The sequence below is a fragment of the Lepidothrix coronata genome, unplaced genomic scaffold (genome assembly GCF_001604755.1).
Source record: "Lepidothrix coronata isolate B3197 unplaced genomic scaffold, Lepidothrix_coronata-1.0 Scaffold176, whole genome shotgun sequence".
In the NCBI taxonomy this organism is placed as follows: domain Eukaryota; kingdom Metazoa; phylum Chordata; class Aves; order Passeriformes; family Pipridae; genus Lepidothrix; species Lepidothrix coronata.
Genome location: NW_016690356.1, coordinates 1,528,891 through 1,554,437, shown reverse-complemented (window position 1 = coordinate 1,554,437; position 25,547 = coordinate 1,528,891). Strand labels below are relative to the sequence as shown.

General features: G+C 47.7%; 1 protein-coding gene across 2 annotated transcripts in view; it reads right to left on the bottom strand.

Annotated features, from left to right (window-relative positions):
* The window catches only part of IGDCC4 (immunoglobulin superfamily DCC subclass member 4), a 90,486-nt gene that overhangs the window by 51,293 nt on the left and 13,646 nt on the right, over positions 1–25,547 (bottom strand). Inside the window, exons 1-3 of one of the 2 annotated variants that reach the window (XM_017830297.1) lie at positions 22,741–22,827; positions 8,787–9,107; positions 1,746–1,887 (exon numbers count right to left, since the gene is read on the bottom strand). In XM_017830297.1, the coding sequence (XP_017685786.1) occupies positions 1,746–1,887; positions 8,787–8,931 (287 nt within the window). In that variant the 5' untranslated portion in view covers positions 8,932–9,107; positions 22,741–22,827. Of the gene's footprint in view, positions 1–1,745; positions 1,888–8,786; positions 9,108–22,740; positions 22,828–25,547 lie in introns of those variants that run through there. The other variant, XM_017830296.1, reaches the window with a different exon arrangement.

The following is a 25,547-nucleotide window of genomic DNA, read 5'->3' as shown; positions in this document are numbered from 1 at the left end:
GAAGGAGAGAAGGAGAGAAGGAGAGAAGGAGAGAAGGAGAGAAGGAGAGAAGGAGAGAAGGAGAGAAAGAAAAGGGGAAACAGAAAAAGAAGAGGGGGGAAATGGAAAAGGAAGAGGGGGAAGCAATGTGAGTTTTCCACGATTATTCTCTCTGTCTTAAAAGAAATCCCAAGCCCTGGTGTAACAGCACTACTCCAGGGTTGTATCTCCAGCCTCAGAGCCTGATTTTGCACCCCTCCCAACCCTGCTATTCTGGACTATGAAATCATCCCCTCCACCCCTGCCCAGCCACAGGATTGCATTTGCACAGGCTCATCCCTGTGTGCACAGGAGGGAGCCCACAGCAACCAGGGCAGCCTCAGATCCGGTCCTCAGGCACGATGCAGGGAGGATAACACAGAGCTCTGGTTGGCAGCCAGCATTTCCTGGAATTCACTTAATTCCTTCGAAAGCCAGTTATATTAAATCCAACAACAACTAGACAACAACAAAAAAAAAAGCAAATCCTTCTGAAAAAGCATATTAGCTAGAACATGATTTAAAAAGCAAGATTTGCAGCCAGAGATTATGGCCTGGCTTTTACAAGGAAAACAATTTTCAGGCTGCCCGTGATGAAAGCAATCCCTGAGCAAGTAATTTCACAATATCCATCGAGCTGTCTCATTAAAAAGCCATTGCCCTATCTATGGCACACTTCTCCCTGCAATCCCTTCTTTTTTGTTTTTTTTTCCCCTTCTTTTTTTATTAATTAATTTTCTTCTCCTTACAAAGCAACAGCCTCCTATAAACCTTTAGATGCCACACTTCAGACTCAAGGATATAAGTGGTTATTCTTACAGAAAGCCACTGCTGCAAAAGTATTCCTAAACCTTACCCCACCCCTTTCTTTCCTCTCCTGCCTCTTGGATTAACTTCCCTGGGAAGGAAACAGCTCCTTCTGCAGAAAAGAAAAGGAGTTTTTAAGAACTAAAGGACAATTCAGTGACTGATCCCCTGCAGAAGTCATGTCTACAGACCAACTAACAGCCAACTAATAGTTTAACCCCTTCTCATGCCTTTAACTGACTTTCATTAAGGAAAAGGTATCATGCTGCAGGACTCTCATCTTTTACAAAAAAAATTTAAAAAAGGAAAATTCAGGGTCTTTTATTAGATGCCCTCCCAATGTGGGAGTAAAACAAAGAGAAAGACCTCCCAGGTTACTGAGCACACACTGTGCTCTGGAACAGTCATTAACCCTGAGATAAATCCGTGTGGGAAACCGGTGAAGAAAACAACTGTCTCTAAAGCCACAACCAAAAAAAGAAAAACCACATCATGGAGTTTAGTTGGGTACACCCAGTACCCCATGGTCAACTGGAGAAATATTGCTCATGCCAGGTCCCAGTCCCCCAGAGAATTCCACCTCACTTTGCACCAGAGGACGAGCCAAGGGCAGTCCACGCTGCAGCTGCTGTGCCCTGTCCCAGGCACACACAGGTTCTGTGCTGTAACACAGCACAGTATCAAATTGAGTTTTTGTCTTCTGTGGCTTGGATCTTTGGGGGAAAGTTAATTTTATTTAGGTGTTTTATATGTCGCATGGGCCCCTCGAATACCTCCTCTTAAATCACTTAATTATCAGACCCAAACCTGATCAGCTCTCTCTTCGTTCTACCTTCTTAAAAAGAATTTCCACATCCTGAACAGTCAGGTTCTGTTTTGCTCTTTTTCAAGCTGACCCGGGAAAGCAACCAGGGAATCACCTGGGTTCTGCTGGAACAGCTTCATGGTCCTTCTCCCACGTGATGACAGGGGAGGGCAGCCCTTCGATCCGACACTCAAACCGGGCCATGCCATTTTCTTCCACCGTCTGTGACTCCGGCTGCTGGAAAAAGCGTGACAATGCTGGGGAAAGAAAAAGGGAAGGAAAGTTAATAACTCAGTGCTTCTGCTGAGCAATGCAAACCTGCTATGATGTATGAGCTATGAGGAAGGCTTTTCTCTCCCAAAGATAACCTGAAGTGCAATTCCTCCCTTTCCTGTGCCCTGCAGACCCTCAGCAGTCCGAGCAACAGTAACTGAAAGGTTTCAATTTGCAAATTTGCTTCTTGCCTTATTTTCTCCCTTAAGGCAACAGCGTGAGAGAAAGGCAGGCAATTAGCTGTTTTCAGCAACTACCTTCCTAAATTGCTTCCTTGTCTTTTCCCTTGCTCAATTTGGGAAGGACATGCACAATGAGAAACAGAAGGGAAATGCCACAGCCGGAGAGATGAGAGTTTCCCCTTGTCTTGTAGCATTCCTGCAGCCACAGGAAATTAAAGCAAGGCAAGAGGAAGAATAAAGCCAGATGGCAAGTTATTTACACGAAACAACTGCCAACGGGCTGGCAGTACTGGAGACCAGGGGCAGAGGCTGAAAGGGCTATGACCCTCCTTCTCCTACCTGCAAAAACCAACCTTATCCTACTCAAGCAGATGGGATGCAGCCAAGGGGACACAGACACCTTGCTAAGAGGAGGACGATGGATTTCATAAATGCCAGGACACTTGTTTGCTCTCCAAGGCTCACCCCTGTCTGCATGTGTCTTTACTATAGGGTGAACTTGTTTTGGAGATAAAGCACTAAGGTTTGGGATTGCTCTTGGACCGCACCCTGCCCATCCTTCACACGCAGCTGCCTCATCTTCCTCCCCTTCCATGCACAGAGCAAAACCCTGCTGACTCTGGGAGCAGAAATCCTCCCCCGGGGCTGTCAGCATCTGTCCTATCAACGGCATAACCTCAAGGCATCTCAGTCACACGGTGGAGAGTTGAATATTCATGCAGGCTCCTGGATGGGGGCAGAAAGCCTGTATTCTTCTCCACCACAAGAACTGGCTCCTGCTTTCAATACGTCTCTGTTAAACCGCCCTTGCTGTGAAACCCACCCTGCCGCACAAACCATCCAGCAATGCTGGAACACGGTGCCAGAAACCCTCAACGTGGCACAATAGACATAAATTTCAGCCAGAAAACACACTTGACTGCTGGGCCAAGCACAGCACTGTGCTCATAAGGACCCCAAGTGACCTTCTGGCCCTCCAACACAATCATGTGCTTGTCCCACCACCGCTTTCCAAGAACATCCATCATTGCTCTGGATTTTGTAGGACTCCAAACTTGAAGTTTTCTTTGCACTCACACACACACAAACATCCATGCACACACAAACACGCTTTATTGCAGTGCTAGCTTGAGAAAGTATGTAGAGTTTTGAAAATGAAATGCTTTTACATGACCCATTTTAACCTCGGCATATTCTCAGCTGTCATTAGTGTTTTTCTTTAATTTAAATAGTTATCACATGTTTCAAGCAACTCATTGCTCTCCGCAGCAGCTACAGACCAAATTCTCCCACCAGCTGTCCGCCAAGTCTACTTTTCCAATTCCATACAAATGGCAATGAAAAATATTTTTCTGGAAAAAAAAAACCTGAAAAAGACATTAATATGTAAGGCCTAAATTCAGCCAACTGCTTTAGTATGCTCAAATATACACTGCAGACCCCTGTAACACAGAGTCATTTCTACAGATTACAAGATCTTTTAAGCTCATGTTAATAAAACCTGCTGAACCCAAGAGTTTAAAGAAAATTCATCAAGTGCCAGCACATGTTCAGGATGGCACCATCAAAACAAGCTTCTCCTGGCAGAAAATATCCTTAATCATCTTTCCCATTATTCTCTTTTCATCCCACAGGTATAAATGATAGTATTTTGGCAGGCTCTGGAGGGTCATGTACCTGGGAAGGTCACAATGGGAGGGAGGAATCCTTCTAAAAAGAAGAAATCTGTAGGCATCTCTGTTTCCTCTGCTTCACACTGGGTCACCTGCCTTTCTGCTGTTCATTATTAAGTGGCATCATATTGGTGCACAAAATGTGACAGAGCCTCCTGGGCTACCCAGGTTACCAGGCAATAACCTGTCCTGGCTATTCCTGCCCATCACCTGCCAGACCTGTGCCTGCAAGCTTGAAATTCCCTGCTGAGAACCGAATCCTGCCCTTCACCTCCATCCACAGCCCCATCTGCCTGCTGTGCTGGGCTCTGGAATGGCTCTTCAAAAGCAAAGAGCCAAGAAATGTGCCCGTGACAGATTCCTCATTAGGATGTGGAGGAGCGTGACTAAACAGCGACCCTGATTAGGGAGTGTCCCTCTGCTCGGAGCAGCAGGAACAGCCAGGCTTCCCAAGCAGAGTCACAGCTTCCCGGCAGAGCTGGGAGCTCTGAGGGTGCCAGAGCTTCAGCCCTGGCAATGCCCAGCAAACTGGTTTGGCTGTTAGTACCTTCTTGTGATAACTCTTGCAGGGGGAATTCAGAAGCTGAGCTGCTCCGTCACATTCCATTGACAGGATGAGGATAGTGGGGGTAGGGATAGACTGGAAAAAATGGCCTCTGCAAGCAGCAGCCTGAAGCCTCCCTGGTGAAGGAGAGGACGGGAACACAAACAGGGATCTTTTGTGCACAGAAAGCAACACCAAACCAAGGTAAGAACAGTGAAAAGGCTCCTCTGATACAGGACTGAACAAGACCCCTGGATCTCAGCCCTGCAAGGCTCAGGCACAGTCGTGCTGGTCAGGCTCATCACTGCTCCACAAGCATCTGCATCAGACTGGGGCCAACACTGGGATCAAAGCTGTGATCCCTCTCTCATCCCAAGGGGCACCAGGGTGAAATGGAAGAGGCAGAACACGTCCAGCACCTCCAGTGCTACCAAACCCAGGCTCAGAGCTGTGGTGGTAACAGCTGGTGCTGGGAGGAAAAAGAATCAGGCAAGGCTGCTGTGGGAGGAGAGCACTGGAGAGCAGGTCCTGCACAGACGGGTCACAGTGAGTGCAGGACAGGCTCCAACACACTGCTCACCCCGGGGCCACAGGGATCCTTGGAGGGGCTGTTCTCCCCCCACAAACACGTTCTGATGGAAGGGGCTGCTGCAGAAGTGCTGCAAAGTGAGAGGTTTTCACGTAGGGAGGCAGGGAAAGGAGATGCTTGAGGGGAAGAGGCAAACAAAGACGATACACACTCAACATTATTTTCCACTCCTCGGCTAAGGTTTAGCTTGCAAAGCCATCCCGAGCCACAAAACACCTCCTCACCCCTTACACTGATTATCCTGAACACCTTAATAGCCCACTCAGTAAAAATTACCCACTGCAGGTGAGAAGGTGAAGAGCATTACAGCAAATTGCCCTCGGTGACATGCCAAAGTGCCGGGCTCTGCGCCTCCAGGAGTGAAGCAGCAGCTCCCTCCCCGCTGACATGTTAAACCCAGCTGGAGCCAAGCCGTGTGTGCCAAGGCTTTTAGCCCTGAGCCCAGGGGTGACTGCAGAATGGTGAAACACAGCACCCTCCCCCTCTCCCAGCAGCATGATCCATGCAGGAGGCTGTGAGCTTGGAAAGACTGCCAGCCAGCAACACTACACCCTAGGCAGAAAATGCAGTCTATGCAAGGAATTCAGCCTTCTGAAAGGGGCTCGCTGCTCTCTCCCACAGCGCTTTGCCCCCAGACTCTGTGTGCTCGTCCTCTTTGTACCTTCTGTAATTATTAGTAGGTGTTTCCAAGATGGGGGCGGCTTCAGCCCCCACTGAGATCACATACACCACCCAGATCACCCATCCCTGAGCCACTCACCTCTGAACAGGCCGGGGGTGGAAGGAGGACATGCACAGAAAGCCATGGGAGTAATCTGCCAGGGCCCCAGGGCAGAGCCAGCACAGGCTCGGCCTGAGGGGCCACAGGGAGGCACAGGATTGCTCCTGCTCTCCACAGGCACCAGCTCCCCACCTACTCAAAGCAGCACATCCACGGATGGTCCAGAGCCTGTGCATTCACCCTGCCCAGCCTGGCTCTGCCTACAGTCATCAGCCTTCACTCACCTATGCACCTAATCCACACAATAAATAGGATAAAATCCATAAAATAAATCCTTAAAGTAAGAGCAAATCCCAGCCTGCTGTTCCTCAAATCCCAGACACACCGTGGTCCGCAGAGAAGAGACGCTGTGCGTGTGGAGAGAGGATCATGAGAGCCCATGTGGGTTGATTCCTGCTTTGGCCTGTCCTCCAGGTGCAGGAACGCTCCAAACCTCTCCCAAGCTCGCTGCCAGCAGCCACAGGCGCTGGCTCGTTCCCTCCAGGCACAGCAAACATCTTCATCTGACAGTCACAATTACTGTAATTTTCTACAACCTCCCTTCGCACAAAATGTTTAAGCTAAATTAAAAGCTTTAACAAATCTCCACCAATGTAGTTATTAACAGGTAGAAAGCTACACCTTCCCACAGCTACAACAACGCCCCTGGTATTTCCATGTGGGAACACTCGGGGATCTGAGAAACCCACCAACCTGATTCATCAGCCTGAGCAGCTGCTCATTTAACAGACACACTCACACCACGTTCCTCACAGCCTTGCTCCTCCTCATTTGCCACGGCCACCGCTGCCACAAGGTGTGGATGGGGACCATGGCACAGATCTCCCTCGGTGGCACACAGAGTGCCAGGGAACACTGGGCACTTCTGAGCCACATGTTTATCCAGCAGAATGCCAACAAACTGAACTCCTGGGCCACGGTGGAAGGATGGAAGTTGTCACAGTGCCACAGCCTGCACACACCATGCAACCTTCATCACTCCAGCCTGACTGCTCCAAAGAGCCTCTTCCAGCTCCAGGCTCACTGCTGCCTGGAGTGTCCCCTCCCTCCACCTGGAAGCTGGCAGCCCTTACACAGAGGTGCCAGAGCTGCTCTGGGGCTGCCAGGGAGGAGAAGGGGACTCCCTGAAACATGGCAGACACACTAACAGCACCAAAGCAGTGCAGAGAAAGACAGGTATTGTGAACCCCTCCTACCTGTCACTGCAAGACTCGGTGACGCACAGAGTGACCCACATCCCCACATGGGATCCCCATCCCAGGGAAGCAAAGGCCCTGCAGGCCAGAAGGACAAGCTGATGGCAGGAATAACACATCCCACCTGCTGAACAGGTTTTCTTCTACTGCCCTGTCCTGATCAGCAGCGCCCAGGGCAATCAGCACAAAGAATAACTCCATCCACAAGCAAACAGCTTTGGAGGCACCCTGTTCAGTGGCAGCGGAAAATCCCACGCCTTTACAATCCTCACCTGCTCCAGCTGAATGCTCAGAGAGCAAGGGCTCCTGCCCAGCCCACAGAACAAATTGAAGCAGAGATGCATTTCATTAATCAATCCCCTCACTGCTCTCTGCTCAGCAGTGGGTATTATGGTATGTCTGGTCCACGTGTGTGCCACAGAGGCAGCACTTTCCCTGTGCAGATGGTAATAAAATGAGACACATGAGTACACACAAGGAAAGAGTTCACCTGAAGTTCCCCATTTCTGGGAGAAACCCAGAATTAGATGGAAAGAGGCATCACCTATGTAGGCTCCTCTGGAAAAATCCAGGGGGAAGGAAGGGCAATTTAAATCAGTCTCCTGTTTTTGAGGTGTCTCCACTGTTCTCACTCATGAGAAATCAAACACCAAACCCAGGACCATAAGAGAGACACAAATCATTGCAACCAGGCAAGAGGCACAGTGCAAACTTCAACACAAATCACTCCTAAAAGGGAATATATCCTAATTCTGGCTGTCTGGAACCAGGGCAGGAGCAGCTGAATAAATCCTCCTGTCCTCCTGACAGCTTTTCTACTCCAGGACTCCAACCTCCACCTCCCCAGAAAATACCTCCATGCAGGATCCCTGACTCCATCCCCACAGCCCTCAGGGTCCTTTCACTTAACAAAATGCTGGAACCAGCTATTTACCTGGCACCACAAATCACAGAAAGGAGGGAACAGGAGGAATGGGTGACCAGCAATCTGTGGCTGCTGCATGCTAAACATTTTCTGAGCAGAAAAGCAGGACATGTTGCAAAGGTAAAAGACTTTCCCCTGATCTGGCAAAGCTTCACCAACAATGCTGGTTTCTACAGCAAAGCACTCACAGCCTGAAACACCCACTTGGCCAAACCTGGACAGCCCTGCCTGGGCTACCAGAGGCTGAAAACATCCCAGTGTAAAGAGGGTGTCAGAACATCCACTCTGCATCTTCACCCACTACAGCTCTGATCAAGTGCCCTGATGGTGTCCTGTGCACCTGCATTCAGTAGTGTTTCCATAAATCACTGTACTAGAGAGAAGTGTTGCTGTATCTGCATTATTTTCTAACCTCACCTGTTTTGTACATCAAGGAATCATTTATCGGCACTCACAGCCTTAAAATAAGCTCCAGGAACCAGCCTGAACACAAAGGAATTTTATTCTGGAACGCCGTGCAAAGATTCAGTGGTTCAGACTTTGGAATGTCCTTCTCAGAGATCCAAACAGAAACCACCTGGAAGAGCCCTTTCTCTCATCTCCTCCATTACCACGAGATATTCACCTCACAAGCTGTCACAGCCAGACCCCCCCAGTCACCTCCCCAGGCACAAGGTGCTGCCCTCGGGGCTGTGAAGTTCCCTGCAAAAACAAGCCCTGCCTTTGGAGAGTGAGGAGGATCCTGTTTTTAATTCATGGCTGATGGCACTTACCTGGGAGAGTTACACAGGGTGCTCACAGTGGGATAACAGGAAGTCAACGCTGCTTATTTGTGGACTATCCCTAATCCCCTATATACTATCCCTAGTCCCCTATATATCATTAACAGAACTTGACTTCACAGACACTTTATCTCAAACTCTCAGGGAGGCAGGTGCTCTGTATAAATACCAGGAGGGGAAGGAAGGTCAACCAAAAACCCAGAACACTTACTTGAAAACCTGACTGCAGCCGTCTGACTGGTGACAGTCCCTAGGGAGCTGTGAGACACGCAGGAGTAATTCCCCTCAGCACCGGGATTTTTACTGTCCTTTGCCACAGCCTGGGATGAGATGAAGAGCGATCCATTTGGAAGCATGTGAAGATGTTCCTGCTCCACTAATGGAAACCCATTCTTCTTCCATGTGATGTTGATCACTTGCTCGGCAGGGGTCAGGTTACAGTCCAAAACCACTTCTTGGTTTGGCTCCAGTATCACCTTTGCAGGACCAGCACTACAGCTCAGGTCCAGAGAATTCCCTTCCAACAGGCTCCCTGCAAAGAGAAGACAGTGTTGCAGAAGGGTTTGCTTTCCTTGGTTAATCACATCCCAGTTTTACACAGCAAAGGAAGCGTGGCTGGAGACACCAGGTGAAATTCAGCCCTGTGAGGTGGCCAGCACCTCCCATGACACTTGCATCCTGCATTCTCCATCACACACCCCTGTGGCTGCACAACCTGCACCATTTCTGCCACCCTCCACTGGGTCCAGCAGCCAACCCTCCTATCCACACTTGCTTTTTCCAGGCTAGATTCAAGCAGAAAACAGCTAGAAGACAGTGAAGTGATGGCAACAGCAAGAGCAAGCACAGAAAATGCAGTAAGGGCCCAACCTGCCATGACTGCCCATTACAAGCAAAGGCTCCCCTTCACCTGCACACCAGAGCCTCCTCCAAGGCTGATCAACCCCCACAGGACAACTAAGTTGCACAGGTATCCAGGCCCAGCATGGCATCCCCATAACAGTGACCACAACTTGGTTGGAGCAGGTCCCCCTCTCAGTGGCAACAAGAGCTCAAGTCCAGCTGGGAATACATTAAGACAGCAAACTCCCACTGACTTTCATGGACTAGGAAACTCGTTTCAAAGTAAAGACAACAAAAGAATGGCTAAAAACATGACCTGCTGTCTCTGAGCATTTTACCCCTTATAGGTGAAGCCAGAATGAGAATGGATGGGTGCATTTTTCCCACTGGAAAAGAATATTCCAATTGCTAGCAGACAGTACCCAGCATGTGCCCTTAGGCAACCTTCCTGCTGCAGCCTGAGGCCGGAGCAGTGACCAGCAGCAAGCTCAGCTGAGCAGATCTTGGTCTGGCCAACTTCCAAACCCACGTACTCGAGGGGAGCTCCACCTCTGAAACAATGCTCAGCATTTCCTAAAAGAATATTGCCATTAATAAAATGCATTTGCCGTTAGAGTCCTCCAGAGACACTAAGTCAATGTTAGCTGGCAGCGCTGCTTCCACACACCAGCAATTTCAATCTCTGCTGTGCTCAAACCATCACCATCCACTCTTTTTATGGCTCCGCTCCAAATTATTTTGTCACTGCTCCAATCAGAAATGTTTCCTGCCTCTATAACAAGTTTATCAACACTGGATATGAACCACATGGCTCCCTGCCCGTCTCCTATCGCAGAAGGCTACAGATTAATTTTATAGGAATTCAAACACCCTATTAAACCTGCTACTACCTACTGCTGATAAAAGGGCTGCACTTTAAAAGAGTGTGTGTTAAGCATGCAATTAGGGGCAATGACACGCAAAATTACACGTGCAGGGAGATGGAATTATTTCAAGGCGTGTGCCAGAAACCGCAGGTGCCCCTGGAAGGAAGGGTTCAACCCTGCCCATGTGTGGGGCCGATTCGGTGCCCATGGGATGGGAACTTGTCAGGTTTGTCATCGCTGCTGGGTGGTAGAACGACCACCAAGAGTTGGAGTTGGCCAGTTCTGTCCCTTCAGCGATGAGGAGGCTCCACAAGTCCCTACTTGCCTGCTGGCTGTTGATTGCCATCATTATGGGAGAGAACAGACCCCACACCAAGCACTGTCACCTTCACTAGCACTGTCACCTTCACTAGCTCGTCCAGGGGGCAATCTCCCAGTTCCCAAAGCCAAACTCCAGCAGGATGCAGAGATGCCCATGTCACAGCCAGCACAACAGGCAGGTGCTGTACTCCAGGACAAAGGGGCAGCCACTGCCAACACAGAGCTGCTTGCAAGTCCCTGGATTTAGGATTTTCCCGCATGGATGCTTCCACCATACTGTTGACTCACACTGTGTGGGAAGAAGGCACAGCCAGAAGCAGCAGCCACTGAGCTCCCCACATGCACACACCACAATGTAATTTCTGGATTTGTCAGCTAGCACAGCCCTGGCAGGTCCAGGCCACTACACAGGGACTGCCACCAAACCCCTCCCGTAAGGGCAGTTCTGCCCACTCGTTCTCCTGGAGCAGATTAGTCCTCTGAGGATCACAGCAAGCTACAGAACTCACTCAGTGGCTCCACAGGAGGGTAGAAGCAAGGGAACATGAACCTGAAAGGCTGCTCCAAACGTACTGGAAAGACATTGCCCCTGGAAGCCTTCCCTCCAAGACAGCCAGCACCAAAACACTGTATGAAATAGGGAGCAATCAAGCCCCCCAAATACCTGTGCAGGTGACAAGGCCAAACACAGGGGAGGGTTAACAGTCTGTGACCAGGGAGAACTCAGCTGAGCTAAGGACAGGAGGCAACTCAAATGCTGTCATGAGAACTCCCATCCACACGAGAACCCTCATCCATGGAGAAGCAACGATCCAGACATTTCTCCAAAGTCCTCATTCTTTGCCTTCCCTTACATTTGTTGTCCTTAGAAGCTCCTGTTCATCGCTTGGGGAACGGCCCATATATCTGTCCTATTTTCTACTTTCTTCAGACAGTAATTAGAATGGCATTTTGCTGGAAACATTCCTCCTCTTCCAAAGGTAAAGCACAAGGGGACAGCTGGCTGGCTCAGGCAGCCAGGAATAGAGCAGGGATCTGCAGTGCAGCTTCCCATGGTAATAAGCAATTATCAGCCTCTCAAACTTCAATTCCTTAAAAAATTCACTCAACCTGCTTTCACCAGAGTAAGAACAAACAGCTCCATACTTTCCATCACAGCAAGAAGTAGTATTTGCTTTTCAAAAACAAGTGGTGAAGTTTCTATATCTCCAAATCACCCAGTTCTTTTCCACAAAGTCAAAACCTACCTGGATCCAAGTTGGTTGGTCAAACACATGTGACAACCCACTGTTATTTGTTATTTAGCACAGCCTGGGAAGGCCTCCTGCTAGGCAAATGAAGTTTCCAATCCAACATCAGGCTGCTCTGACCTGTCCCAAATCATCCAGCCCTCCTTCCTGCCCTTTTAGCCCCAAAATACTGCAGTTTTTGGGGACAGGCCATTGAACATACAGAGGTTGAGCAGCAGGGTCCAGGACCCAAACGGGGCAATGCAAAAAGCCCCACTATGAGTCTTGTCCTAAGATGTTCAAAGAACTGCATAAACACCCCCTGATTAAGGAAAAAATACCTTCCAGGCTCTGGAAATGTAGGAGGAGGTCTGGTTCAAAACACTGCACTAAATTAGCAAGCCTGACAATGAGATAAAAGCCCCTTAAAGGGAAAGGATCAGAAGAGAGTAAAATTAGTCCAAGTGAGATCAAAGACAAATGAAATCAGGAATGTTAAGTGCTTACAGAAGCTCCTGACTATTTCCAACCTCCATTCTTCACCCTGTAGTGACAGGAATGGGCAGGGCCCTGCTAAAGCACAGAGCCACGTGCTCATGCAGCCTCCTGCTCACCTTCACCCTCTGCCCTGCCCGAGGTGATGCTGTGATGAACGGAGTCAAGGGGGGCTTCCAGGGCAGGAGCCAGGAGGGCTTTTCACACCTCAGTCCCAGGCAGGTGTTCCAGCTACAGACCTGGGCTTTGGAGCCGGAGAGCTTTTTGCTTTTGACTCCTCCGGAAAGTAGGTTCAACTGTTGAGCTATTCCAAGGCAGATAGGAACAGTTTTAAGATTATAAATCATGTAAAAGTACACACACATAGATACACACAACATACATGTGCATTCACACACAGAGTTCTGGAGGAATGCAGATGTATTCAAACACAGAGCATGCCCTGGAATGGAGGGTCTTTGATGCAGCAAGTTAAAAGCATTTTGTTCCCATGAGAATTATATTTTCTGACCCGGGCTCTGCAGGGGTTTTTTACTCTCCCTCATGTTGCAAACCCCTAGGCTATAATGTGCATAAAAACAGCCCAGGAGAAAAATGTTCTTTTTCTTCCATCTATTTCCTCACTTCCATCAGCCATCCATCCACCTCCAGCGTCCAGGCCCAGTGAAGTAAATTAAAAAGTCTCCTGTTGAGTGGCATAAAAAACCAAGGCGTTTCAAATGAACAAAGGTCGTCAAATCTTCAAGGCACAAAGCTGTCCTCTGCCCTCCGTGGGAGCACAGCCCCTGCCAGCCTGATTTCAGAGCCAAGGCAGGCATCTGAAAACCCGCATTAAACCAGCCAACATCCCTTCCCGAATCACACATCTCAGCATACAGCCAAACCCCACTCCTGTCACCTCCTCTCCTCAGCATCAAAGGGAGGCAGGAATAGCCAAACTTACCACTGAGCAAAGGGGAAAAAGAATGGATTCTGTTGGGTTTGCAATTTCAAATCTGTAACTAAGCAGGTGAAGTGTGAGCGAGAAACACAGTGAGGTCCGACAGATCCCTGACAATGCAATTACTTGGGCAGAGGTGAGACCCTCACAGCAGTGTTATGCACATCCAGGACATGCAATACTCCAAGCCCATGGAGATGGGAGCTTTCTCTCCGTGGCTAAGAACAGCACAAACTCCCACTTGTCTCCTTGCACACAGGGCTATTCTCCTTCCCTGAGGTTTAACCACTTAAATCAAGGTGGAAAAATCCAGACAAGGGAGATGCTTGTTCTGGTGAAATTTTGGCTATCGGCAGTAAACATGTCCTTGAGCTCTGCTACACAGCATGAGCAAATAAAAGGTTACTGTTCAACAGGACACAAATGGCTTTGTGCAGAGGAGAACGAGTTGTGGTTTAGTAATTACTGTAAAAACAAAACATACAGGCATAAACCCAAAGGGATGTGATTCTGTGCACTGGCATATCTGTACTTCTGTGTTTTTGGACAGCACTTGGCAGAGCTGGAATCACCTGATCCACAATCCCTGAGTAATGTCCCTAAGGCAGACAGAAAGGCAGTATTTGGTTGAGATGTCCTGTCTTCTCTTGAACAAACTTGTCGAGCTGGGGGAAGTCAAAGAGGTTTAGGCACACACAAGATCCCAAGGCCCAACCACTCCTAGAACCCCCAGCCCACTCCTACAACCCCCACTCAGCAATTCCAAGGCTCAGACCTTCACTTCAAGGCAGGGGAGGCCCATCTTTAGCACAGCTGAGTGAAGCCCAGGGAGCAGCTCAAGGACACACAGCCCAAAGCAGCCAAGGAACTGACAGCTTCCAGTGCCTTCCCACGAAACCCCCTCCAACACTTCCAGCCCAAAACAAAGAGAGCTGCACAGAGCCAGACAGGACCCATTACAGCACAGGCCTTGGGAGATTAATACTTCACAGGGAGCAAAGTACAAGGGTTTCTAATCTGACACACTTCCAGAGCTGACATCACTTCTAGTTCTTGGCAGCCAGAGACTTTCCTGGGGAGCCGCTGTTGTGCTGCAGGTCCCACAGCCTGGAGCCTGGCCAGCATGTTTCCTATTCCACACACATCTGGCACTTTGGAACTGGCTTGTGCACCTTGCAGAGCTCCAGCCAAAGAAAACCTTCCCAGGAACAAGGAAAGCGGCTCAGGCAAGGCGAGCAGAGCACTCGGCCGTCGTGTGTGTTCTGTGGGAGATCAGGCAACGAGAGGAAAGGGCTCCTCTCTCTCCTCCACATCCCGCAGGAGGTGGCAGGAATTCAAACTGCATTTGAGCCTCTGCACTGTCGCCTGCCTTAATTTATGTATTTATTTTGGATGTTGAACCCGTGGAACTCAACAGCACCATTAATCTTATTTAATTGGGAGTGAACAGCACCAAAGAAAAGTGAAGTTACTACTTCCAAAGGGCTTTCCTACCTCTCAGCAAGTCAACTACTGTGCCATTGTTCTGCTTAATGCAACCTTCTGCCGATGGTCTTCAGACACTCTTAGAGCTGTAGAAAATCTTTACATTCCCATTGTCTAATTCAAAGAGCGACTATACTTCAGTGTGTCCCCATTAAAGCAACACAAAGCCCTCTTTCTTCTTGGAAACTTTATGCATTGACAATTACAAGTCAATAGCTTGGTCTCAGTCTGTTTTTAGGGCAATTGCACTTCGCAAGTGGTGACCCAGAAAGAAATCTGGACGGAGGTCTCAACAGAGTCTGCATGCTGGGAGCTCAGCAACATCAGCCCTGAGAGCAGAGCCGGAGGAGCTCTGGGCTTGGAGCACCCCACTCCCATGATCTCTGCAGAATGGGAGGCTGAAAGAGGAGCTGGGCACCTAAATCCCCTCATGCATCACTTCTTCAGCTTCCCCATGGCACAGTAAAACAGAAAACATTCTTCCATTCAACCATAACAAGGCCTGTGAGACTGAAGGGTCAAGATCCCTACATTCCCTTTCCAATGACCAGATGTTATTGGAACTTTCCACCTTGTAATGGCAACACAAACAAGAAAGTTACACCTGCACCGCCCATTTAGCCTCTCTGGAACAGAAGGCTCCTAAAAGCTATATCCAGAGCTGCTGGAAAGACCATTTTATTAACACTTGATATCCAGCCACGGCAGAGCAGTGCTCACCAGTGGGAATTCAGCCTTATCCTAATTCTGCATATAAGCAACCTAGATGGTTTATTTAATAATGCATCATCTCCCACTGCTGCAGGAGTATTTATCCAGCTGGCAGCCAGGGACTCTCAGATCATCCCCTGTCACTAAGCTGATCCCAGCCTTTCAGGAGCAGCTGGGTGCCAGCCCAGCACCGCAGGCAGCAGGAGACAGCACACGGAGAGTGTCACCATCCCCACGTCAGGGGGCCGGGTATGAGGCCATGCCAGGAGCAGTCCCCTCACACCCTGCACAGATCCTGCTGCAGGTCATGGCGTGCAGTGTCCTGATCACTCCCCAGCTCGGGTTTGTCCTGGCACACACTGGTACCCAGGATGAGCACTGGCAGGGCAAGGTGGAGCATCTCCCTGCAGAACGATACTGGGCAAGAGCCTCTGGGCTTTGCCCTCTTCAAATCCCCAGTTAAAAACAAGAGAGCAGAAGGGATGGCATGGAAGAAACATTATCTGAAACACAAGCAATGCTGCATTGCTGTTTATAGGTCGTACCTATAAAGAATGATATCATCTAAAGCTGTAATTACAGTAAAGATGTGCTGGTTTAGGCTGGGATTGAGTTCATTTTCTTCACATAGGTAAGTGAATATCTTTGTGTATAAATATAACATACATCAAGGAAAATATCAGGGAAATAAAACAGCTGAAAACGTCCCCATCTAAGTAGTTTTAAAGGTGCTCCCAATGCTAAAGTCAACTGTAGCTGCTCATTTCAGCTACCAATCCATGGCTCGTGTAACCCTGGAAACTCCAACCTAATAAAGTATCAACTGATTTCTAGAAAGGACTGAATGCTCTCATGCTGCTATAGAAGCATCAGGTTTGCCCAAATATCTGGATGATGCCTTGCAGACAGGGACAAACACCACACCAGCTCTCAAAATCAAGCTCATTCTCATTGAGATGTGTGTTATTCTGACGTATCCCCCGCAAACAAATGGTCCAGAAAGATGAAACAAATCAATAGCAGTAATAATTTATTCATCATGTTGAATTGTCAACGGCAATTATAACGGTAAAGTGCTTGACTTTCACAAAGGTTAAGCCTTCGTATTTCTCCTCTCTGACTCCAGAAAGGTTTCTGAAGGCAGATAAGTCTAGAACAGGCTGAAATCTAGATTTGCTGAACTCAGCCTTTTTCAGGTCTTCTCCCCAGGGTGCCTCACAGTGCTGACAGCAGAACAGGGAGGGCTGTCCCTGTGTACAGGACTATCACTGTAAGCCTCCCTTGCACTGAAGGATGATTATTAAAGTGCCAAAGTGACTTAAACACTAAAATCGCTGAAAACCTCTTTGCAATCCCCACACTGCCCGAGGCAGGGAGGGCTGAGCTGTTCCTGTGCCTTTCCCACCTGCTCCACACCAAGCACACCACACACCAACCTTGAGGCTTCGCTCTATAAACAAACATCTCCAAGGCAGCCTCCACCTCCTGGCTCTCGGCCTTCCCTTCTCAAAAATTCAGTGAGGAACAGCTGAGACAATCCCTACAGAAGCTGCTGCAGGCACGGGATGCGTGGGGAACTCAGGACAGAGCCCTGGGTTTGCATCCAGAGATTTACAGTGTGGAGGCACATTAAAATTACAAGCTTGAACAAGCACACTGGAACAATAACACATCAGAGTCCTGTAATTGGGCCCTGAAATACACTTAGTGAAAAATACAGACCAGCTGCAATGTTGGAAATGCTCCTAATGCAATCCAAGGTAATTACTGGTAACAGACCATCAAACAAGTGCATTAATATGCTCTGATCAGAGAGAGAATCAGATGGACAGTCTGGCACAGCAGCTTGTACCTGCAAATTATGTAAATGATTTGAAAGAGCAAAGCCCCAAAGCCCTAGAAACACTAACTCTAATGAAAGTTATTAAATGCTATTTTTGTTATCTGCTGGTGTTAACATCAGAAGGCCCATTTGCTGCAGTGACTGTAATTGTGCTGCTGAGCACTGGTCCGAGCTGAATAAGCCTGAGATTTGCTGGTTTAAAGGACCACATCAGGTTAAAATGACTGCCTTAGATTTGCATGATTTCACAGAAAACATTTAAACACATAACGACTTCCTGCATTTTTCACTGATGTTGGAAAGGAAACCCAGTCATTTTGCTTTTGTGAGATGCACAAGTTCCTGATTTTACTTCATCGCACACACATTTGATCTGCAAACAACACAGAGGAGTCTGAAACAAGATCTGTTATGTTACCTATTTTTACACTTCAACTATTTCAGTTTAGCATATAGGATATACTTTCATCTCTCCACGCCTCAGAAAACTAAAAGTATGCAGTATGATACAAGCTCCAGTATTATCCCTCTTGAGAATAGTCACTTAACCAGAAACCAATATTGCCAAATAAAATACACAAAGATCCTTCACCTGTGGGCTACAGTTAAAACTCTAAGTGTATTTTGTAGCTCTTTTCCCCTGGGTTAATGGCTTTGTATATTCCAAAGATACAAATATAAATACATTAAACTGAAAAATGCTCAGTTCCAACAGTGAATATTTTATCAGTCAAGATCTCACCACCCTACAGAAATTGAAGAAAAAAAAAGAAAAAGCATCATACCCAACTTCAAACATTGGGAAAAGTCAATGCACGGAGGAATGCAACTGTCCTCACTGTAGGTCTGAATCCTGCAGCCAAACTTCCCAATTAACAAGTCCCATCCTCTCTACCAGATAATTCTTCGCCCTTTGCAACTCAAACTTTTAGATGCAAAATACAGTGTAAAGCCCTGGAGCAAACGGACAGAGCCCACCCTGCCTCTCCCTCATTTCAAAGGCCTCCAGAAACTTGGGTTGCACTCCAACATTTCCAAAGAAACACACCGCATGTGATTTTATTTTCTTTTTTTTTCACGCTGCAAGAACAAGCACACTTCCAGCTTTAACAGAACACCCAAAGACTCATCTACTTCCAATGAGAGTCAGTCAGCTCCAGTGGATTCCATGGCGTGGAATTGTCCATCCTGCTTCCCAGCAGGTCAGGTATGTCCATGTCACCAAGCACAGCAAGAAAGCTCGGCAGGAAAGGAAAGAGGAAGAGTGTGATACAGGGAAAGGACACGAGCCCTCTGACTCTGCCCTTGCTTGGGCACACAAGGCTTGTCCTTTGAGTGCCAGCTTGGCTCAAGAGCCCTAACTCACCCACCAGGGCAATATGCAAAGGAGCAGGCGATGACAACAGCTGCTCCCATGTATTAGTTGTCCCTGTTCCCGCTCCCAGCCCGGTGTAGGACTCACTGCTCCCTTTGCAACCAGACGGACACGGCGACCCTGACTCCAGGCAGCGGGAAAAACACTTCTCCATCACGTGTGCTTTCCCCTTCACAGGCTCCACTTCCAGTTGTCGTGCCTGTCATTAAAAGGAACTCACAACCCGCTGCTGAATGATGTGCTGCAATCAATACAAACAGCCATGAGATCCCCGAAAAAGGACGTGGAAGCACGGCCCAGCAGCGATTTTATGACCAGAGCAGACCCAATTCTCCTGAGCATTTCCACTATTTACACTGAGATCAGAAAATTAAAATGATATTTTATGCTTAATGGTTCGAACAAGACCTGTGAAGTCCTTCTCTCAGTCCCATTTACAACACAAACGCCAATGACAGAGCAGCAGATGGTCAGAAACACTCCCCTAGAATATTCAGGCGATTCAACTTGAATCTGTGCCCAAATCATTTAACTTTAATGGATTCTTTCATTAACAACCAAAGAAAGGGAATATGGTTGCCAGGACATTAAAATCACTTTTTCAATTATACTGTTATAAAATCGAACAAATTAGCTGTAATTCTTAGCTGAAGCCTAAATGGAAGCACGACTTTATGAAAGAAATGAAAATTGATTTGGATTAGTGGGCATCAAGGGCTTTTTAAAAATTAACAAGATTCTTATGACTTCATAGCATGGATGGATTAGCTGGAGGTTTCGCTGCCCTGGCTTTGCTACCTGCCAAGGCATGGCAGCTGGTTTCACAGCGTTCGTTACAGCAGGTTTTAATTAGACTGAGGGGAGAGGATGCAAGGATTGAAGCTGGAAACAAAGTTCTAGAGAAGCTGGGTGGTGTCTGAATTCACCTTTTGGACCTGGCCCAGCAGGGTCTTGGCAAAACCCAGGGAAATCAGAGCATCTGAGCTTTAGCAGGATAAGGACTACAGGCTGGAGTGTTTAGCTTGGGGTGGTCTTGCTTGAAGATCAAGGCAAAACTGTACTGGATGCTTCATAAACATAAAATAAAACCAAGCCCAAGATATCTGCTGTAAAGAGCATACAACTTTAATGCAGGCTATTAAAAAAATAAAGAAAAAAAAAAAGAAAAAAAACCCAAAACACACCACAAATCCCCAAACCAGGTAAGGCTAACAATGGGAGCAGCAGAAAGAGCAATTCAGAAAGGAAGCAGGAGCTATAACACTGGGCACCAGGATGCAAGTTACCTACAACACAGAGCAAAGGGGTCACACTAGGAACAAAAATGCCCTTTATATTGTATAATATGAACTTAATGAAAAAGACCTTCACTGAACACATCCTGCATTGATCCTACAGAGCAGGAACCCTAAGATGTACTTTAGAGAGCCATTCCCTGCCAGGGAAGGGAGTGATTTGGAACTGCTGCCAGGAAAAAAAAGAGACTGAAACCAAGCTGGAGACTTTTATACCTGCACTGGACAAAGCCTTTTTTAATTTATTTATTTTTAAAAAGAAAAAAAAAAAAAGGCACTGCTGGAACAATCCTGTTCTGACCCCTGTGAGCCGGACGGGATGTTCCAGCACTCACGCTCCACCCCGAACATCCCCGGGATGATGCACTGCTGAGAGCACCTGCCAGCTGGCACCACTGCCCTCTCTGCAAGGTAAAGGCAGCAGAACGTTTCAAAACCATTTTCATGAAATCTTGCAACACAAAGCACTTCAGATGACTCCCCTTTAGGAGTCAGCATTTCATATGCGGGTGACAATTTGCATCAGTAAAAGTTGGCTGGAAAAGTTAAATCTTTCTTTGGACAACTGAATATTACTGCTCTGCCATAGGCATGCTGCTTTGTCACCCTGTATCTGGCTTTCAGATATGCCACAGGGTAATGTTCTCCAATAAATCAAGAAGAGCTGTACCCTTTGAACCAAGCTTTGCATTGTAGTCGCTGTGGGTCTCCGTGTGCTTGTTAGCAGGTTTTATATTTAAGAAAACAGGAGAAGACATTTTAAATCCAGAACCTTTCAAGCTCCAAGCTTCTTGAATGTCTTCAAGTTCTTTTAATGATTTAAAAATCAGGGCACCCTCTGGTTTTCTATTACAACCAGCGTCAAGACTTGGCCTAGTAGGGTAGCAACTATGCACACATAACACACACAACCAAGACCTTTATCTCATCCGGGGCAGGATCTGAAAAGCCTGGAGTTGGTAAGAAAGGACACCCCCAGATGAGAGTGTCACTGACAGCGATCTTCTTGTAAGGCAAAGTAGAATGGGCTTCTCCAAACTGATGCTTTAGGCTGAGGGTGACTTTTACTTTTGCAGCCCTGCAATGGCACAGGAGCAGGCACACTTCAAATTAAGGTGCTTCTGCTGAATGGCAGCAAACATCAGGGTAGGGAATGGTAATTTCCAGCTAAAAGCATAAGAACATCCTCACTCAAACTGCCTGAGTCAGCCAACCAGTGCTGATAAACACTATCAACTGTTCCTGTGAAATCTGGCCTCCAGGTTCACACTGCTCCCAGGCAGGAGCAGGCAAAAAACTGGCACTTCTCAGAACACCAGCACCTCTGTCCATCAACTGTGATTTAAAAGTACCTACAGGGACTTCTGAATATCCATTCTGACATGTCTACGAGAAGAAGCTTATTATTATCATAATTATTAGTAACAATTATACAACTATTATATATGTTAATATATGTCAACAGAATAAGAATATTAATATATTCTCTACAGGGTATTCCACAGAATTAATGAGATCTCGTAATGAGCCTAACCTCTCTGACATCTTGCTGATACTTATTTCTAAGGAAGCTACTAAATTCCATGTGCATCTGCTCCAGCAGAGCCCTGGCTTGCAACTCACTCCATACCCATGGGTGCAAAGGACGTGAATGCTGATGAACGGAGGTTCGTGCCTTGCTGGGGGCAGTGATGGAAGAGGGAGACGTGCAGTTACTCCTCTTACCTTTATTATCAAGCTGGTTCCCTCTACTACAGGCAGCTCTGAGCAGCCAAGCCTTAACCCAGCCCAGCTCCTGCTGCAGTGAATGCCAGCCAGTCCCCAAGAGCTCTTTGTCACTGACACATCAATTGGAGCACATCACAGCACTGTCCCTATCTCCAGACCCACCTTCTCTCCAAGACATTCAAAGTCAACTCCAGTAAGGCTGCTGCTCACAGCCCTGTTTTGATAGTGGTTTTAGCTGGCATGCAGGGCTTCCCACCCTCTGACACCTTCCCAACACGCTCAGGTGCCAAGGAAAGGGAAATAAGCACTGTCCTATGCACTGGGAAAGAAACCACAGTGCAGTCATTAAAGCCAGTGAAATCCACCCCCAGGACACTCAGAGCCAGGCACAGTGATATAACCAGGGGCACACAAGGCAACTGCTGTGTTAATTTGCATCCTACCTCTTATATAAGCTGAGATTTGGGAACAAGAGCTAACTCATTCCAGCAGCAGACCCCAAAAGCCCTAATTCTCTGGTAGTGAAGTCAGCAGTAAAATTCCCACAGACAGAGCAGAGGATTTAGCCCTCGAGAAGTCCAAAACAAAAGCAGCATCTGTGACTCACCCAGGAGACCCACAGCCACAACAGTGTAAAAATTACATTCACATGGACCTGATGCCACTCATGGAAAACAACTCTGGAGCCTTTCTGCTGGCAGACCCCATCTCTGAGCAGCTTCTCCCCCTCTTTTGTTCTTAATAGGATATTTGCATGGAAACAAGAGACCCGTTTCTCAGCTGCTCATCTCCTCCTGCTGTCTACCCTTCCCCAACAGAAGACTGACTTTTCTGAGAGGCTGTTTTCATGCAAATAGCCCTGAATGACAGAAGAACAGAGCATGTGAGCACCGGGGTGCCAGCTACCATGCCAGGGATACCCCATGTGCATAGGAACCATCTCACCCTCTTGGTGATGAAAGCACGACGTGGGTACATGGGAAGAGAACACTGGGAGACTTTCAGAGCATCTTTATGGACAGCAAGGCTCTTACTTCAAGATCATGTTGAGAAGGTCCAGTTGTGCAGGATGCAACATCAACAACCAGCCAGGAAAAGCCCTGATAGCCTGTGGTACCCCCACACTGACATGTGGCACCATCAATACAAGACTCCTTCAAAAAAAACAACCCAACAGTTACAGGAGGTTCAAGTTCTGCTCTTGCCCCCAATCTTCCTGTAATTTTTGCCCTTTTATAAGCACATTATTGTTGTTCCAGTGGGTTGGTTATGTGGGAAGTCTAAGGACAGGGGGGAAGCTGACAGCGACCTGCTCCGTGTATCTAACTTGGAGCGTGAGCCAGACAGCGCTGTCAAAGGGCAAAGAATACACTCTGGAAACAAAACCTCTTTGTTCCTCTAATTTTGTTCCAGTTAAGTCAGTTCAGCTGTTCCATATAACCAGTCAAAAACATTCAGCATTTCCCAAAGTATTTTAAGACTTCAAAGTTGTAGGTTTTATTTTGACAGTTTTAAAGCGTACAGCTTTTTTTTTCTTTACAGATTTTTTTTTGCATTAAAAATAAGGCTGTTTAATAAATTAAGCTTTACAACAACCGCTGCCGCTCTGCTTTTATCATGGCTTCAATTAAAATATTGTTTCTTCAAGACAGCTAAGGGCTTCTGAGAACAAAAAAAATGAGGGTGTTTCACTGAGAATGTTTTCAATAGACTCAATTTGTTAAAACTTGTGATTAAAACCAAACTCCAAGTAGGGCAGGCTCCAAAACCAGGGATATTTTAAAGTTGCTGATCTGAACTCAAAACTTTCCAGCCTTAAAAAACCATAGTAACATAAAAAGTAAACTCTCCAGCACTCAGCAATGAGGAAAACGTAGGAAAAAGTGACCTCTCCAACACTCACTGATGGGGAAAATACAGGAAAAACAGTTTAGAGCAGTGCCTGGCAGCTCAGCAGAGACAGGAGCTGATCAGGAGCAGCCTGTTCCAGAACAAAACCTTTCTACATAACCCAGGCAACAGATCTGACCTTTTCATCTACAAAAAACACTCAGCCCATCACTGAACTCATTACTGCGGGAGATCTGTCCCTCAAAACTGGGGGTTTTTCCACAGTCTCAGGGCCAAACCTGTTCTGACACCGACTGCCTCCTGTCAGGAAAGTGCTGGAACAGCTCGGGGACAAGACCTGTGCTGAAACCAAACCTGTGTGAACTCTCCCCGCGTAACCTGAGCCTCCCACACCCGCGCTGACATTGTCACCACACTGAGCGGGAGCCAGCGAGCGAGCGGGGGACTCGTGTCTCCAAAAGTAAACAAAAGAGGGTTATAAAAACTAATTAGCTGTTTGTGCTCACTACTGCTCTTCTCCGCAAAGCTGTGACCGCAGCGTGGACATCTCTGAGGGCTCCTCACCAGCAGCTCTGGGATGGAAGGGGCTTGGCCAGCTCCATGGTGCCAGCAGCAAAGGCTGCTAATCCCACAGTTTGGAGGTCAAAGCTCCACTCGCACAGTTCACAGTACAGCCCACAACCAGCTGTGTCAGCACAACTGAGAAAGCAGGATCAAGCAGCCGTGGGGACGACGCTTTTAAGCCTGCGATGCTGCCAAATGCTTCGTATCACAGCCCTGCCTATTTGCATTTCTGCCTTGGGCCCCATCTGTAGCTTCCCATCCATGTAAAAGCTGTCCCCAGGGAGAAGGAAGGCTACTGTCCATTTGTTCAACACATCTCAAGTGCATCCAGCTTCAAATGAAGTAGGTGGTAAAATTCTTCTCCATGCAGTTCTGTCTCTCTTGTTGTCTGGGGGCAGGGAAGACCAGAAATGGAAATTGCTGGTCCAGCAGCTCCGATCAGTCAGAGCCAGGCACCAGTGTGGATCTCGAGTCCTGGCTCCCAGCTCCCAGCCCTCCCAGCCTTCCATGCCAGCACCACATCCTCACCATCGGAAACACTCACTTAATTCTCTCCTCAACTTCCACTTCAGACAAAAGATCCTACAAAGTAGGTCTCCAAATGCAGTATCAGTTAAACTACTTAGCAATAACACACAGGAATAAAATACCTTTAAAATACGGTTACATCCTGTTCCAGAAGACTTAATGGGCAATATTTTTAGCCAGGAATAACCTGAAAACCAGCAGAGACACACTGCAGCACTGAAACTATGTCACTGTAAAGCTATTTCATTACAAGCCACAGCTCTCTTTGCAAAGATTATTTCTTCTAAGAGCCCAGCTATGCTGGTACAAGGTTTTTCAGCAGCTCATGTGTAGGTGTAACACCCCAGTGCCGGGGGGTCCAACCCAATAATATAATCCAGTGCCTCACGTAGGGTAGCCAGAAATGAGCCCGATATACAGGAAAAAGCTGAGAACTAGGAGAAAGAAACCCATAAGCACAGGAGATGGGTCCCTCTCAACACACGTGTCTCAGCAGAGGTCATTGCAACGACTTGGAGCTGGAGGAGGGCCAGGGCACTGTGCATCTGTCAGGGATCCCACCCAGGCTCCAGGCAGGAATCCTCAGACACATGTGAACCACAAGGAAGCAGGAGCTGCAGCTGAGACCACCCAAACTGTCACGGCTCTCACTACCTGCAGTGACAAAGCGTCCTGCACAGCTGGCGGAGCTGCAGAGGGAGCACAGACCATCCTCAAGGAGCCATTTTCACCACCATCAGCACCTGGAGGTGACACACACACAAGACAGAGGCAAGGCCAGGCATCTGGCACCTCAACTCACGTAAGCCCCATGTGAGCAGCTGTGGAAAGCCAAGAGTAGATGAGGTCCAAACCTGGGGCTCAGTGGGATTCAGATATGACAGTGCCAGGCACTGCA